This window comes from Elaeis guineensis, chromosome 6, assembly GCF_000442705.2.
Source record: "Elaeis guineensis isolate ETL-2024a chromosome 6, EG11, whole genome shotgun sequence".
NCBI lineage: Eukaryota > Viridiplantae > Streptophyta > Magnoliopsida > Arecales > Arecaceae > Elaeis > Elaeis guineensis.
Window position 1 is genome coordinate 132,386,317 of NC_025998.2, and position 17,232 is coordinate 132,403,548.

General features: G+C 36.8%; 1 protein-coding gene across 3 annotated transcripts; it reads left to right on the forward strand.

The window, feature by feature from the left end:
- Nucleotides 1–6,248: 6,248 nt before the first annotated feature.
- On the forward strand, nt 6,249–14,279 carry LOC140858631 (protein SULFUR DEFICIENCY-INDUCED 1-like). 3 transcript variants are annotated; one of them, XM_073259909.1, is made up of 4 exons: nt 6,249–6,412; nt 7,747–7,923; nt 13,001–13,156; nt 13,462–14,279. In XM_073259909.1, the coding sequence occupies exons 1-4, from the start codon at nt 6,305–6,307 to the stop codon at nt 13,861–13,863; spliced, it is 843 nt and encodes a 280-aa protein (XP_073116010.1). In that variant the 5' UTR covers nt 6,249–6,304; the 3' UTR covers nt 13,864–14,279. The 3 variants fall into 3 exon arrangements, with proteins under 3 accessions (XP_073116010.1, XP_073116011.1, XP_073116009.1); XM_073259908.1 differs by having other exon boundaries at nt 6,251–6,412; nt 7,747–7,959; XM_073259910.1 differs by lacking the exon at nt 13,001–13,156 and having other exon boundaries at nt 7,747–7,959.
- The last annotated feature ends 2,953 nt before the right edge of the window (nt 14,280–17,232 follow it).

The following is a 17,232-nucleotide window of genomic DNA, read 5'->3' on the forward strand; positions in this document are numbered from 1 at the left end:
ATTGGATCTAAGAAAATCATGCTAGCCTATGATTAGATCCAGATTTCTCCAGGATTAAGTTTCCTATCAGATAGGGCTTAGCCTAATCTATTTGGGCTCTAAATTAGACACCAAGAGTTGGTTGCACTAAGCCTCCTTTGATTAAATTGAAATTTGATTTAAATTTGAAGGGACACACGCCCTCCTTGACTTGGTCAAGGGGCGCATGCCTCTTGAGGATCAGAGAGGAAGGGCACCAAAAGTTGGCACCCCATCTTGTTTCTCATTTCTCTTACAATCTATCACATGAGAAAGTCTCATGCCTAATGGATAAGGATGAGAGAAACCACCTCATCGAATTTGAATTCAAATGGATAAGGGCAACCACCCTATCCATTTGAATTTAAATGGGAGAAAGAGAGGGCGTGTGCCTACCATGATAAGATCATGGGGCGTGCGCGCCTTCTTCTGTTATGGAAGAAATGAACATATGGGCTTCCGCCCCTTCTTTAATTTGTTTGGAGAAAAATTAAGGGCGTCACCTCTTATGGATAAGGTTGAAACAAGAGAGAGGAGTGGGCACCCTCTTTGAAGTTTGAATTCAAAGATGTGCCACCAATGTTGGGCACGTGGTTAGGATTTTGGGTCTATAAATAGATCCCTTATCAAAGGTCTTTTGTATTGAAAATTAAGACCCGAAACCCTACTTAATTTTCTCACCTCCACTACCCTCCAGTCTTACATGCCTAAGAGTTAGATTGCTGCCATATTCCATGCCCAAAAGGAGTTGGCTAGTCCTTAGAGTGCTTGAAAGAGTTTAGGTGCGGTTCAAGCGAAGGAAGGGCTGCTTCAAGAGTTGATCCAACAGCTTTAGAAGATCGATTCGATTGCAGATTCAGGAGCCCTTAGATCCACCTTGGAGTAGGATTAGATCAGGAGAAAGCTTCCTAGGTCAGGTCCAAGTGGATATCCGTAGAGACTAAATGTCTGTGCGGCTTGACAGCGGACCTCCTCAAATCATGATCATCAATTGCATGAATTACTACCTGCATAAGGTGATAAAGAGTTTATCACAATTTCTTTTTATATGCTGATTTATGATTTCATTTTCTGATTTAGATCTATGTTTTCTATGCTTGGTCATATGCCGGATCAGATTTATTTTAAAATCCACAGCTTCTAACTCTAATCGATCCGGTGTGCGATCTGATCCTTCAGTCCTAGTATAAGCTCCTAATCAGCTATTCCTCAATTTTTATTAGATTGAATTCTCATGATCTTTATTGATCGAATTTCATGCGTAAGCCCATGGATGTTCCACATAATAAAGCTAGTCCAAACCATATCCTTTCCATCCGATTATTACATGTTCATTTCACTAAATCATTTTCAGCTTATAGTGTAATTAAGATAAGTGTATCATATCCATATATTCATACTATCAATCACTAATACACATATATAGTCAACATATAATGTACTCATTCTAAAAAATCATGCAAAAAATAATAGTGTCTCAAATATAACAAATCCATCAACATAAATCTAATGATACAAAATCAATAATCCAATTATAATAATAAAAATAGCATATATAATGGTGATTATGTATAAAAAAATTATCTGTATCAGTCTCAGACTCAAGTACAGCTATTGATCAACTTTTCGATCTATGAATTCGAGATTAAGATATTCACTTGACATATTGTGCAAACAGTCGCACCTTTATATGATCAGGATCAAAAATAAAAATCATAAAAGATTAAGAATGTTAAAAAAATATAATAAACGATCCTAACATCATAAATCCAAAACACCTCCTAGGGTCAACCAATTAATCTAAATTATCTAAGTACTTGGATCCTCCATGATCCATAAGATTTCTACATAGAGAAATCCATGAATAGAGAGAAAAAAATTTAAAGAAAAAGTAGAGAGAGAAATTTATAGAGAGAGAAAGTGGAGAGAGAAATACAAAGAGAGGAGAGAGGATGAGAGAGAAATTCTTCTTCTTTTTTCTTTCTTTCTTTTCTTTCCTTTCTTTTTTTTCTTTCTTCTCATTTTCTTTCTTCTCCGTTGAAATAGGAAGGAAATATTTTGTGGCCAGCCATCCCCACCATCTTCTTAGCAGCAATCCTCGATGTGGTGGCAACATAAGGAGCCAACGGTGGGGGCAAGATAGGATCCTATCGGTGGCAATGGCTAGCAAAGATTCGTAAAAATCCCAAATTAAAAGAAAAGGCTCGAAACAGAGGAGCCTGTTTCAAACTCAAACCGACGACTTGCCGGCTCTAATCCAAGCATCAACGACAAAAGATCGACTCGGAAAAAGGAAGAAAAAGAAGGGAAAAGAGGTTACCTCGGCCCGACGAGGGAAAATGCAGTCTCTCCAATGAAATCTCAAGGAAAAGGGCTCAACAAAAAACTCAAATTAACAGCAATTTTTCGAGCAATTTATGGTGGTAAGTAAGAAGGATCTCTATTTATAGGCAAGAATCAGGATCATTTTAATTTGAGTTTTAGTGGGATTTTTCTTTATTTTTTATGAATTAGAGTCCTGTTCTTCCCCTCTCTCATAGTGTGACTTATTTTTTTTCTGCCCTTACTTCAAGATTCATGTTACAAGGTAAAAAATATCTGAATTCTCATAATTATCATGAGCCATCACTAGTAGTAAGTTTGCATAGTGATATATTGCTATATGAGTGAGGATCAATTGAGTCTATTCATAAGAATTAGACATAGGAGCTCGTGAAACCACCACAGGGCCAGAAGATTGTTGAGTGCAAATGGATCTCCAAGAAAAAAGAAAGAACTCGAAGGTTGAAGCAGCAAGATTCAAAGCACGCTTAGTTACAAAAGGCTACATTCTGAAGGAGGATATAGACTTTAATAAAATTTTTCTCCTATTATAAAACATAGCTCTATTTGCGTGTTGCTTACTATTGCTATATTGTTTGACCTAGAGCTTGAATAGCTTGATGTCAAGATAACTTTGTTATATAGTGATTTTGAGGAACAGATTTACTTATAGCAACTCGAGAGATTTGTTGTTCAGGATAAGGGAACCACATTTGCTTATTAAGAAAATCATTACATAATTTGAAGTAATCTCTAAGATAGTGTATAAGTGGTTTGATATATTTATGCTTGGACATGGTTACTTTCGAAGTGACTATAACAATTATATTTATCATAGGAGGCTCACACACTTCTTTTTAATTTATTACTCTATGTTGATGATATACTCATTGCAACAAAGAATATGTCTGAGATTTAGAAGTTGAATAGCTTAGCAGTGAATTTGAGAGGAAGGACTTAGGTGCAGTAAAAAAAAATTTGGATATTGAGATTCACATACATCGACGCACATGCAGATTATTTCTATCATAGAAAAATTATAATATGAAGGTATACTGAGTATTTTGATATACAGAATTGCAAGCCAATGAGTAAAGATACAATTGAGCTGAGCCGAGTTGAGTAACTGAAAGCTCAAACTCGACTCGACTCAAAATACTCGGGCTCGAGCTTGATCTCGAGTCAAGCTCGAGTAGCTCACGAGTGGCTCAGCTCATTTGCACTCCTACTAGTGAATACTCTATTTGTAGCATACTAAGACTTCAGCTACTTTATTTCATAGTCTGATGAGGAGGAATATATGTCATGTGTTCCATACGCTAGTGCAGTTGGGACTATCATGCTTGTCATGGTTTGCACATGTCTAATATCTCACAAACTGTCAGTGTCATTAGCAAGTACATGCGGCATCCAAAAAAGGTCCATTAGTTGGCTATGAAATGCATCTTACACTATTTGAGAGCACTATGGACGTTGGTTTTGCATATCATCAGGGTTCCGACACTTATAACAATATTATTGTTATGTGAATTTTGATTATATAGGTGATTTGGATAGGACGAGGTCTCTGACAGGTTGTCATGTCTTCATTCTCTCAAGTTGTGCCATCAATTGAAAAGTGACTTTATAGTCTACATTGCTTTGTTTATTATAGAGGTAGAGTATATGGCAGCTACAGAGATAGTGAAGGAGGCTATTTGGTTGTATGGTTTAGTTGATGATCTGGACTATAGTAGGATATAACTACTGTTTATTATGACAGCTAGAATGCTATACATCTGACTAAAAATCAGATGTATCATCAGAGAATCAAGTATATTGATGTCAATATAATTTCATTCGAAATGTTATATTACAAGGGGTTATTTCACCAAAAAAAATTTCTATGGTAGATAATCTAGTAGATATGATGATCAACCCACTTATCATTCTCTAGTTTAAGCACTGCTTAGATTTGATTCGTATTTTGAGATGCTGAGATAGACCCTTAGGGGCATTATTGGAGATGGGGAGAAGTTCACTATCTTATATTGTAGCATGATAGAATTCAAGTAAAGGTAAAGATTTGTTAAGTGTGGTTTGAATTTGGTATGACCTAAGGTACGAATTCGATTAATTTTGGATTTTGTTGGTTCGTTTGGATATTTTGATTTTTTTTTTTTAATATTGATGGCTATATGTATATATATTGAAATCAAACCTCTTTTGTTATTGAAGGCTGTCTTTTATATTGAGCCACTGTATGTTCTTTGTATTCCATCTTTTTTGATATAGTGAAATTTCTTTTATTTTCGCTCATGGACGTAGACCAAAAGCCGAAGCATGTAAATCATTACGTTTTATTTTTTTATATGTGATTATTTGTTGCTATTTTGGATTTCACACTAATTAATAAGCAATCTTGTAACAACCTTAAGCACCCTCTTAACTCAAATAATAGTTGATGTAAGGCAGAGATTGTCCAACCGATATAAAGTATGTAAAAAGGCAGCGAAATAAAAGATAGCAACCATACATGAACCAGTATAACGGCTGACCCAATGTTTGTGAAATTAAAGAAACTGAAGAGAACATAAGAAATCAAACAGATTCTATGAGATGAAATTAGTGTAGTTAGCAGATGAAACGGCCGGTGAGTGGAGCATGCATGAGAATAGAATGGAATATGATGTCCAGCGCCATCCCAATAATCAGAGAGCCGGTGTGCAGTAGGTTAGATGAACCACCATGGATAACGTAGAAAGAAGCACAATATACTTGAGGCTTTAGAGGGTAGCTGAGTGTGTTTAAGATGAGTTGCAATATTGGAAGAGAAGAACACAGGTGGACGCTGCGGATCAGTAATATGTCATATACCCAGTTCCATAAGAATCAGAAGTGAATGCTGTTATAATCAGTAGTGTCACATAAATCCAATTCCATAAGCATCGGCTTTGTGTATATCCAAACCAAGTTGATCAATCTCAGCCACTGCAGAGCACATAAAATCCCCTAGCATAGCTTTATCCGCCATGTAGTCTGACAATTGGTTCCCTTCTTTTAAAGAATGGGACGCCCTGCTCTGCAAAGGGTACAAATGAAATGTGTAGAAGCTTTTCCTTGGCTAGGATGACAGTAGCGCAGTAGTCCCTAATGACATAACTAGCAGAAGCTTCATCGACACTAACGGATGCATCAAAGTTAATTTTAAATAGTTTTAATGGAGGGACTCATTAAATGTGTTTCGGATATGGTAATGGAGTCTTGTATGTAGCGGGTTGTTAATGTTTGGTTGACGGTTCTGTCAAACTAGGAAACGATCTTACCATCAGTGGCAGACCATCACTGTTATGGTTGGTAATTAAAGACTCATCTTAGGTGGAGCAGTAACTTTGCACTGAAAAAGAAACCGTTGAAAGAGAAGCTCCTATTTCTTCTCTCTATGTGGAAACTCATATATAGCCAAACACACATCACTATCCGAGGCAATACGCCAATCACACCACTATCAGAGTTTTGAATGTTGGATTTTTTTTTTTTTTTTTTTGAGAAAATTGAAGTTGAGAGGATTAGCTCTTGGGTGAATCTTCTCCGAGTTCAAGCAATACTGCATTGAGTTGAGGAATCTTTTACAGTACGTAGGTGAAAAATCAAACCATGTGAACTCGTCCAAAAATCTCGATGTTGATAAATTCCTCCCACCAGCAGCCAGCGATAATTAGATAAAAAAATGGGGTTGGAGGAGGAGCCGCCTGTGCGTGTGGGGGCGGGCCAACGAGTGGCGCGTTGCAAACCGCGGCCGAACCACGTAGGAAAGCAGCCCTCGGCTCGTCTCGTCGCGACACGCCACGTCATCCCACCTCTATGTGAACTTGGACGCCTTGCCGTCCACCTTCCCTCTCCCCTTAAATATTATATAATTAATTCTCTCTGCTGTCGTCCGGCTTTTCTTACGAGAAGATAGAGAGAGAAAGGAGAGACAGACATGGAAGCGGAAAAGAGGAGAGGGGGAGGAGAGAAGGAGGATATGTCCCATGTGATTCATAAGGTGCCGGCGGGGGATAGCCCTTATGGTCGAGCCAAGCATCTCCAGGTACTTATTCGTAATCCGCTAATTAATTTAAAGTTCATAATTTTGATAAGATTTTGTTCCCCAGTTCTTCCATTCCTCAGGAGTGGTTTTTGTCGATTTTTGAATTAGATCTTGTGTTTTTTGTTTTTTTTAAAAAAAAAATGGTGGAGATCTCCTCCTTCGTTTTATCAATTATGGTTTTCAGAAATGTTTGATCTATATATTTTCTCGTTACCAGCGGCCATAAGTTTTACAATTTGTATAACGAACTGTTTGTCAAGTACAGAATTTTTAACTTTTTGTTTCTTTTTTTTTTTTTTTGGTTACAACTGCGATGAGCTGCTAAGCTTCCTTTCAGACTAAGTTTCGATTTCATGATTTAGATTTTTGTTTGTTTGTTCGATGTTTTATGTGCGATGAAATACTTGTGAGTTCACTTGGAGCTACATGGATATGACCAGTAGTTTCGTTCAAATCAAAGGGAAGAGCAACGAATGATTTCGAGACGGGACTGATCTAGTTTTGTAGAAGCCATTAGTTGAATCAGAATAAATAGAGGTGGGATAGCTCTCGCTTTTCATATGCGGTGATTAATTCCTTGCACCACATTTGTTGTTGTCTTGTCCTTATCTTTTTGAAAGAATCAAAAAACTTCATTATCTCTTTGGATGAATCGAAGAATTTCTTCTCTTAATACATGGGTCATTTTATTGGTCCAATAATTTTGCTGATTTTTTCTATTTTCCAAGAATCTTGAATTTTATGAAATATTCATAAATTGTTGAAGAATTGTTATTTTTTGGCTGCTGCTGCTTGTATGTATTGTTTTATCTCCTCTAAACCTGTCGGTTCTTTGGATAATCTTTCGAGGTATTGCGATCTTATGGAATTTTATTTGTTGTGATTTCTTTCTCAAATCTTAAGTTCCTTTCGAGCTTGTGAATGAACTCAGATTGATCATCTCATTTCACAATTGTCGATCGCTCTTGTGACCCAAACAAAAGAAGATCCAACTTCATCATTTGCAGGATGTCTGGCCTGAATTCATGAGGGGTTTCTGGACCAGATTACACACACAACATTATATATAATTAACTCTTGGATTGCATAAAAAATAAAGTAATTGCTAGTTAGTAATAAAACTATATAGTCTTATATATTATATTTTTTTATCCTCTCTCCATGACATGATGCCACCCCACCCTTCTTATATTCCAGTAGACATCACGTGACCCCTAGATCTAAATAGTGTTCTCAAGTAATGTTTCATGATCTATCAACACACTATCAAGTACAATTGTTGGAACCGGAAATCGTAACTATATAATGAGAGAATATCCCATCAAATGAATCAGCTTGTGGAGAAGGATCCAGAAATGGCGATCGTATGGTTTTGGAAGGCGATAAATGCTGGGGACCGGGTGGACAGTGCACTGAAGGACATGGCAGTGGGGATGAAGCAGCAGGACCGCGCAGAGGAAGCGGTCGAAGCCATCAAATCTTTCAGGCACCTGTGCTCCAAGCAAGCACAGGTATCCTTGGACAATCTCCTCATTGACCTTTACAAGGTATCAGCCTATTTTCTACTAACTACAAAGTATAACACTGTTGGATTATTTTAAATTTATCATTAAATAATTTTGAAAAACTAAAAGGCCTCTTGGAAAACTAAAGGGTCTCTTGAAAATCTGAAAGGCCTCCTTGTAAAAAAGAATAGGCTTCTTGATAGATGAAGAGTTAAATACATAGAATTCTGTAAATGCTTCTTAGTATTCCATACATGAATTAAATGTTATAGAATATAAAAAGGCATCTAGGCATCTATAAATAGGAAGGTGATTTGTCTATTGTGGTATGCGAAGCAAGTATTCTTCTTGTCATCTTTCCACCATAAGAGAAGAGTGTTTATTAGTTTTATATTTGAGATTCTTCAATTCTATCATTTGGTATCAGAGCCTTGTCTTGTTGAGAAGACTGATCCTAAGGGAAATGGCTAGTGATGGTGTGCAATTGCAAATCCCAAAGCTTACTAAAGAGAACTTTGGAATTGGTGTATCTAGATGAAGTCATTGTTTGGCTCACAAGATCTATGGAAGATCGTTAATGATGGCTACACCGAGCCTACACCAGATCAAGAGAGAGGGTACAATCAAAATCAAAAGAAGACTTTGAAAGTTACAAGGAGGAGAGACAAGAAAGCTTTGTTTCAATTATATCAAGCCTTGGATGAGGTGACATTTGAAAGAATTACTGAGGCAATTTCTGCAAAGCAAGCATGGGATACTCTCTCCATCATATTTAAAGGAGAAGAAAAAGTGAAGCGAATCCGACTACAACAACTACGGAGAGAATTTGAAGTCGCCACCATGAAAGAGACAGAATATCTTCAACTACTTTTTTCGGATTTTGGTTATCGTAGACCAATTGAAGAAGAATGGAGAGAAGATAGATGATGTTCGAGTGGTGGAGAAGATACTTCGATCTTTGACATCGAGGTTTGAGCATATTGTTGTCGCTATTGAAGAAGCTAATGATGTGGATACTCTATCCATCAATGCGTTGATGGGTAAACTTCAAGTCCATGAACAAAAGAAGCAAAATAAAATTAAAGCAGCCAATATAGAGCAAATACTTCAATCAAAGGTGGAGGCCAAAGATCAAAAAGGAAAGGATCAAGGGCAATCTCAAGCATTTCGAGATGCTAGTAGCAACATAAGAGGTGGTAGCAACAACTACCGTGGTCGCGGTCGAGGCCGTAGTCATGGTCGAGGAGGCTACAATGGTGGAAGAGGCCGAACTCTAAATTTCAACAATGGAAGAGGTGGTAGAAGAGGTGAACATGGTCGAGGTAGAAGATTAAACGGAGGTCGTGACCAAGCAAGATCCAATGTTCAATGCTATAATTGTCACAAATATGGGCATTATAGCTATGAGTGTTGGAACAATGAGCAAAGCAACTACTCCGAATCCAAAAACCAAGAAGGAGAGCCAACTCTTCTTTTGGCATGCCAACAAAATGGAGACTTGAAGAATGTGTGGTTTCTTGACTCAGGAGCCACAAACCACATGTGTGGAAGAAAAGACCTATTCGTGGAGTTGCAAGAAGGGGTGCATGGTGATGTGAAGTTTGGAGATTTCTCCAAAATTCTCATCAAAGGAAGAGGCAAGATCATGATTCAACAAAAGAATGGTACGCCTGATTTTATTTCTAATATATATTATGTGTCAGACTTGAAGAGTAATATTCTAAGTATTGGCCAACTTTTGGAGAAGGGTTATATAATTCATATGAAAGGTCATCACTAACCTTAAGAGATTGGAATGGGAAGCTGATTGCTTGTGTCCAGATGGCGAAGAACAGGATGTTTCCTCTTCTCTTAAAGACAGATTCTCAAAAATGCTTGCAAGTGGATATCAAGAACCCTTCTTGGCTTTGGCATCTCAGGCTTGGATATTTAAATTTTGAAAGTTTGAAATTACTATCTAAAGATGGTATGGTGAAAGGTCTTCTGCATATATATTATCCAAATGAAGTTTGTGAAAAGTGCACACTAGCAAAGCATACAAGAGCTCCCTTCAAAGGTGGAAAGTCTTGGAAAGCAATGAGACCATTGCAGTTGGTGCATACTGATATATGCGGCCCTCTTCCAGAATCTCATGGTGGTAACAAATATTTTATGACATTTGTTGATGATTTTAGTAGAATATTGTGGATTTATTTTCTTAAAGAAAAGTCGGCTGCACTCTCTACATTTAAAAATTTTAAATTTTAGTTGAAAAAGAATGTAACTATAAAGTATAAATTTTGAGATTCGATAGAGGTGGAGAATACATGTCAAATGCTTTCAGAAACTATTGTGATGAAGGAGTTCGACATCAATTCACTGCTCCGTACTCTCCACAACAAAATGGAGTAGCCGAAAGAAAGAATCGGACCATCCTTGACATGACAAGAAGTATGTTGAAAGTGAAGAACCTTTTCGAGCAATTTTGGGCTGAAGCGGTGGCATGTGCAGCCTATCTCATCAACCAAAGTCTGACAAAGTTCATCAAAGGAATGACACCAAAGGAAGCTTGGAGTGGCTACAAGCCAGGAGTGAGCCACTTGAAGATTTTTGGGAGCATTGCTTATGCCCAAATACCACAAGAGAAGAGAAAAAAGCTTGATAATCGAAGCCAAAAGTGCATCTTCATAGGATACAGTGAGCAATCCAAAGCCTACAAGTTGTATGATCCAATGGCAAATAAGGTAATCATTAGTCGAGATGTGGTCTTCAAGGAAGATGATGTATGGGATTGGAGTGGCACAGATTTTCATACCAAATATGTACCACTTCATAATGAAGCTGAGGAGAACATAGAAGTGGAGGCTGCCCAACCAATATTATCACCAGCAAGATCATCTCCACCACCACAAGCTACACCAGCTTCTTCAAGTCATTCTATATCAACAAGAAGTCATGGAAGAAAATTTAAAAGTCTTAATGATCTTTATGATGAAACAAAAGCAGTTGAACAAGTTAATTTATATTGTTTATTTGCTGATGTTGAACCTCTAACATTTGATGAAGCAGTGCAAAAAGCTGAATGGAGAAAGGCAATGAAGGAGGAGATCCATGCCCTAGAGAAAAATAATACGTGAGAGTTAACTACACTTTCAAAAGGACTAAAGGCGATAGGCGTTAAGTGGGTGTACAAAGTGAAGCACACTGCTAATAGAGAAGTAGAAAGATACAAAGCTCGCCTTGTTGCCAAAGGCTACAAGAAAAAGAAGGGATTCGACTATGATGAAATCTTTGCACCAGTTGCTCGATTTGACACCGTGAAGCTTATCTTTTCACTTGCATCTCATCACAAGTGGAAGATGTACCATATGGATGTGAAGTCAGCATTTCTCAATTGCTACCTTGAAGAAGAAGTCTATATTGAGCAACCGGAGGGTTATATCCTTAAAGGCATGGAAGATAAAGTGTATAAGTTACGAAAAATTTTGTATGGGTTGAAGCAAGCGCCCCGAGCATGGAATATACGGATCGATCATTATCTCCAAGGATACGGCTTTGTCAAGTGCCCCTATGAATATGCCACCTATGTGAAGAAAAAAGGAGATGATATTTTGATTATATGTTTATATGTAGATGACCTTCTTGTGACAGGTAGTAGCAAGGAAATGATTTATGAATTCAAAGCAGCTATGGGCAAGGAGTTTGAAATGACGGGTGGAGACTTGATGTCCTATTTTCTTGTCATCGAGGTAAAGCACAGAGAAGATGGCATCTTCATTTCTCAAGGGAGATATGCAAGAAACATTCTAAAAAATTTCAAAATGAAGAGTTGTAAGGAAGTAAATACCTCGGTGGCTTATGGAGAAAAACTTAATAAAGAAGGAGAAGGCAAGGAGGTGAACTCGACTCTCTTCAAAAGTCTTGTTGGAAGTCTTCGCTATCTCACTATAAGTCGGCCCGATATTATTTATGGAGTTGGTTTGATTAGTAGATATATGGAGCATCCAAAGGAGTCACATTGGATGGCGGCAAAGAGGATTCTTAGATATCTTAAAGGAACTCTTGATCATGGTATGTTTTACACTCATTCCAATGATGCAAGTTTAATTGATTTTTCTGATAGTGATTGGGGTGGAGATCTTGATGAACGGAAAAGCACTTCCGGTTATGTTTTTTATTTTGGTGCTGATGCTTTCTCTTGGAGCTCAAAGAAGCAATCTATTGTGGCACTATCTACATGTGAGGCAGAGTATGTTGTAGCGGCATCATATGTATGTGAGGCTATATGGTTGCGCAATTTGCTAGAAGAATTGGGTCATCCATAAAAAGAGCCTATAAAGATCAATGTTGATAACAAATCTGCTATTGAGCTAGCCAAGAATCCAGTCCAACATGGAAGAAGCAAATATATCGACACTAGATTCCATTTTCTTCGTGATCAAGTCAAAAAAAAAATTGTGGAGGTTGTGTATTGCAAATCAAAGGAACAAGTTGCTGATATATTCACAAAACCACTCAAAAGTGAAGATTATCAAAGGCTGAGGAAGATGCTTGGAGTCATAGCATCAAGATGAACAAGTTTAAGGGAGAAATTGTTGGATTATTTTAAATTTATCATTAAATGACTTTAGAAAACTAAAAGATCTCTTGAAAAACTAAAGGGTCTCTTGAAAATCTGAAAGGCCTCCTTGTAAAAAGGAATAGGCTTCTTGATAGATGAAGAGTTAAATACATAGAATTCTATAAATACTTCTTAGTATTCCATGCATGAATTAAATGTTATGGAATATAAAAAGGCATCTAGGCATCTATAAATAGGAAGGTGATTTGTCTATTGTGGTATGCGAGGCAAGTATTCTTCTTGTCATCTCTCCACCATAAGAAAAGAGTGTTTATTAATTTTATATTTGAGATTCTTCAATTCTATCAAACACATCATATATATATATATATATATATATATATATATATATATATATATATATATATATATATATATATATATATATATATATATATATATATATCTTACTTCCATCCAAGCTGGAGAGAAAAAAAATCCAGATGATCGAGTTTGTCGATAATGAAAAGTTTTGATGGTCAGAAATGTGGAAGGATGGAGGAGCAGATAGAGCTTCTAAAGCAAAAGCTGGGGATGATAATCCTTGGTGAAGCCTTCAATGGGAAGACCACCAAGACAGCACGCTCCCATGGCAAAAAGTTCCAGATCTCGATCCAGCGAGAAACTTCGCGCATCCCGGTAATTTTTTTGTTGCTCCCAGTTATTAGTTTCTTCCAACCTATTACACTTAGTAGTCTTTATTCGTTAAATTACACGCGAAAACAATGTAATAGATATGGACATGCACACACAACACTCCGTAATCATAACATTTCAGCAAAAGTTACCCTTGTCGGCCTTCGGGCATTTCACTTCTTCAAGCATATGTTTCTGGAAATCCGTACACCTTTTGCCATGTGTCATGCAATCATATTCCCTAAGCCTTCCTTTATCAAGGCCACGAAAGCTTTCTAGTCTCAGATATCTTGCAAACTTTTTGACAGGGCAACCTTGGTTGGGCCTACATGCAACAAAACAACTATGATGCAGCTGAGGTAGTGTACCGCAAAGCTCAAATGATCGAGCCTGATGCGAACAAGGCCTGCAATCTCGGCCTCTGCCTCATAAAGAAAGGAAGGTTCGACGAGGCCCGGGCGGTGCTCGAGGAAGTCCTGCACCGTAGATACCCAAGCTCGGATGACGGCAAGATGATTAGCCGGGCGGAACAGTTGCTGCGTGAGATCGAACTGCAGCCTGCTGTTTCTCCATTGGAGGTGGGCTTGAGCATAAAAGAGGAGATCATGGAGAGATTGGATCTCGTGATGAACGAGTGGGCCCCGTTCAGATCCAAGAGGTTACCAATATTTGAGGAGATTTCCACCTGGAGAGACCACATAGCTTGTTGATTCTTTTAGCTAGTCTGTCTTTGCCGGTCTGTAATGTTAGGATAGAAAATGTTTACTTGTTGGACTTTCTTTTACTTCTACCAATATGTTTAGCCAAAAAAAAAAACATCTACTATAAAGAATCAATATGAAGAATTCCTACATAATTAAAAATCCTTATATACTACATACGAAGCAAGTGTTACAAAAAAAAGAAACAATTACTCCAAATTATAAAAATTATAAGGTCACAACCAACCAACTTCCAGTAGGTTGGATTGCACTCATGGATATATAGTTACAAATGGTCACTACTCTTCTGATCCTCCTGTCAGTTCAGTACTGCAGCATCTCCAGCGTTGCGAGCATTCTCCAGACTAACCAAACCATTTGGATGGACTTTCTTTCTTAATCCGAAGAATAAACCTTTGTTGGGCTTCTTCTCTTTGGACTTCTTTCCCCCCATCTCTTCTTCCATTCTCTTCATCTTCTCCTTGTGGATCTTCCTCATGACATAGGCTTGAGCAAGTCTCCTCCCATCATGGATGCCATGGCTTGAATGAGTAGAAAGCCAACTACACTCTTCCTTTTTCTTCTCCTTCCTCTTCCTCTCCTTCTCCTCGTTCAGACCGTGGGGTTGTGGAGTTTCCGGCCACTGGGGATGGATTTATATGTTAGGAAAGAAAATGTTAGGAAAGAAGATGTTTATATGTTAGGATAGAAAATGTGTTTGAGACGAAAACTTCATCATTGGTCTTGACATCAAGTTTCTCAGTGCAGAATAAAACAGCTTTTACATGAGGGTTCCAAGGAAAATTCCCTCTTGTATGATGAGATGAGACAAGTTGCATGGGACTTTTCTGGTTGTTACGTATTCTCTTTTGATTGACGAGCCATAGACGGCAGGCCTCGTTGTTTAACAGAAGAATAATGCGGGACGAAACACCGGAACCACGTGTCGTGTATAGTTAGCATGGTGGAGTCGAGATGGGAAGATTAGCTGGTCCACATAGACGTCCCTAAATCATACGTGATGGTCCGTTATGATGGTGAGAGCTGTAAGATCGACTGTTGTAAAGAAAATAATGGCTATTATTTGCCCATGAATTTATTCTGCCTTTTCTATTTATCTTTCTAAAATTATTATTCCAGGCGTTCCTCCAATATATTTTCTAAAGCTCGCAATCATGGCAAGCTCGATATCCTTGCAAATATATTTTCGAGGGAGAGATATGTACGTTGGTATACATACATATGTATGTATATAGATACGGAGGGACGTACATGTGTAAGTACTAGCTTCACTCTTATTGTCTCTGGCCCTGCATCTATAATTATTTCATTCCCTCGTTATTCCTGGCAAATTCTGTGCTCCATCCCGCCGGTGACCTATCAACAACCAGCCTGCAGTAGCCTAAGCAGCGAGAAATTACCACTGCGTGCACCACATGCCCGAGCGCAGTCAATGACGTCCACTGGTTCGTGTAGGAATCATTTATCAGGCATGCTGCTGATGCACCAATATACAGCCGCACGTTTGATATCGGTAAATCTTGTGACAAGAGGGTTTTGGATTTATTCAAACAGTACTAGTAATGATGAGATCAAATGATTGACTTATCTTCGATTTGGTTAGATTTATCCCTTTATTTAAGAAGTAAAAAAAAAAAAATCTAAAAACATACGGAACACTATCTTTTAGCAAATTTTTGACCCTCGTGCCGGTATCACTAGATATTCTGCCTTGCAATACGACTATGATGTCCTCTCTTATTCTTTATTTGATATAAAAAATGGACTGAAGAAAAGATGGATGGAGAAGAAAGGATAGATGTGGGAGATAATGGATAGAATCTATCATTTTATATGTTTGATGAAATATAGAAGGATTGATGGAAATGATTTTTTCTCTATTTCATATAGGAGGAATGAAAAGAAAGATATTTATATACAATATTTTTATAAGACTATTCTTTAATAAAAGTATTACTATTATTAATTTATAATACTTATTTATACAAAAGAAGTAAACAATATATAAATTTATAATCATTATAACCTATAATTATATAAATATTTAATTTAATTTGATAAATAATTTGATAAATTAATTATCAATGAATTAATTATATATTAATTATATAAATAACTAATTAATTTATATTTTAATTTAAATAGTTAATTAATACTATACAAATAGTTAAATAAAAAATAGTAAATAAAAATGGAGAAATAGAAGATAATTATAGTTATTTAATTATGAATATCAAAATTATGTAATAAAATTAAAATAATTAGTAATAAAATTTAGTAATATATGATTAGTAGTATATATAAAATGATATACACATGATATGAATAAAAAAGTAAAGAAATATTATAGTTTTTTAAAAAAATTAATAAGAGGTAATTTGTTAATAAAAAAATTCATTCATCATTGCTTCATTTATCCTTCCTCGCATCCTCGCAATTTAGGAGGATAAATATTTAGTAGACTGGAGTGGATAGATAATCCCTCCTTTTTCATCTATCCTTCTTTATCTTTTTAAACCAAATAGTGGATGTATAGAGGCTATCCATCCTTCCAATCTTATCCATTCATCCTCTAATAACTCTAACCAAATATAGGGTTAGAGTATAGTTGCAGAGAGAATTGACAATGTTTTGTATGTTGATATTTTGGAGAGAATTGAAAAACTTAAAATTCTCTCCAACCAATTCCCAACTTTTTGTTCAGTCCCATATTGGATAAGAGAAAACTTAAGAACATATTTATAATAAAAACCCATCTATTAGACTTCATCAAAAGTTTAGTAGTTTTGGATCAAACCATACATATATGCGGCCTAGTTCGCATGCCATCGCACCGTGCTGTGGCGAGGCCCATATTTTTTTTTTATTTATTTTTTTATCTAATGAATATGATCATTTTCCTTATTATTACCATTTTTTATTTATTTGGTGATAAGTACCATATTTTAACATTGCTTATGGTTAATCGATTGATTAATGTTTTGCCCCTTGATTTTCTACCCATTAGGCAAGTAAATATGTGCTTAACATTTTGTCCATTGGATTAGCCTAAATGGTTAGTTCTTGGGCCTATAAATTAGGCCTTTAGTAGGAGTTGGAATATGGAAGAAAATCTTGCTCTCTCCTCTCCTAATCTAAATTCTCTTCCTTTGAGTTTTCTTTTAATCGATTTCTTACCTGTTGAGTTGAAGCTCTATCATCCTCTCCACGATCGTATCTACAAAAAAAGTCCTTGGTTGAATCTTGGGGTGGAGTTCTTCAGATAGATCCCGCATGAGGGTCAAGAATCGTCTTAGGACAACGCGCTGCATGCCTCTGAAAAAGTTATATTTACTGATTTCCTGTAAGATTTTATTA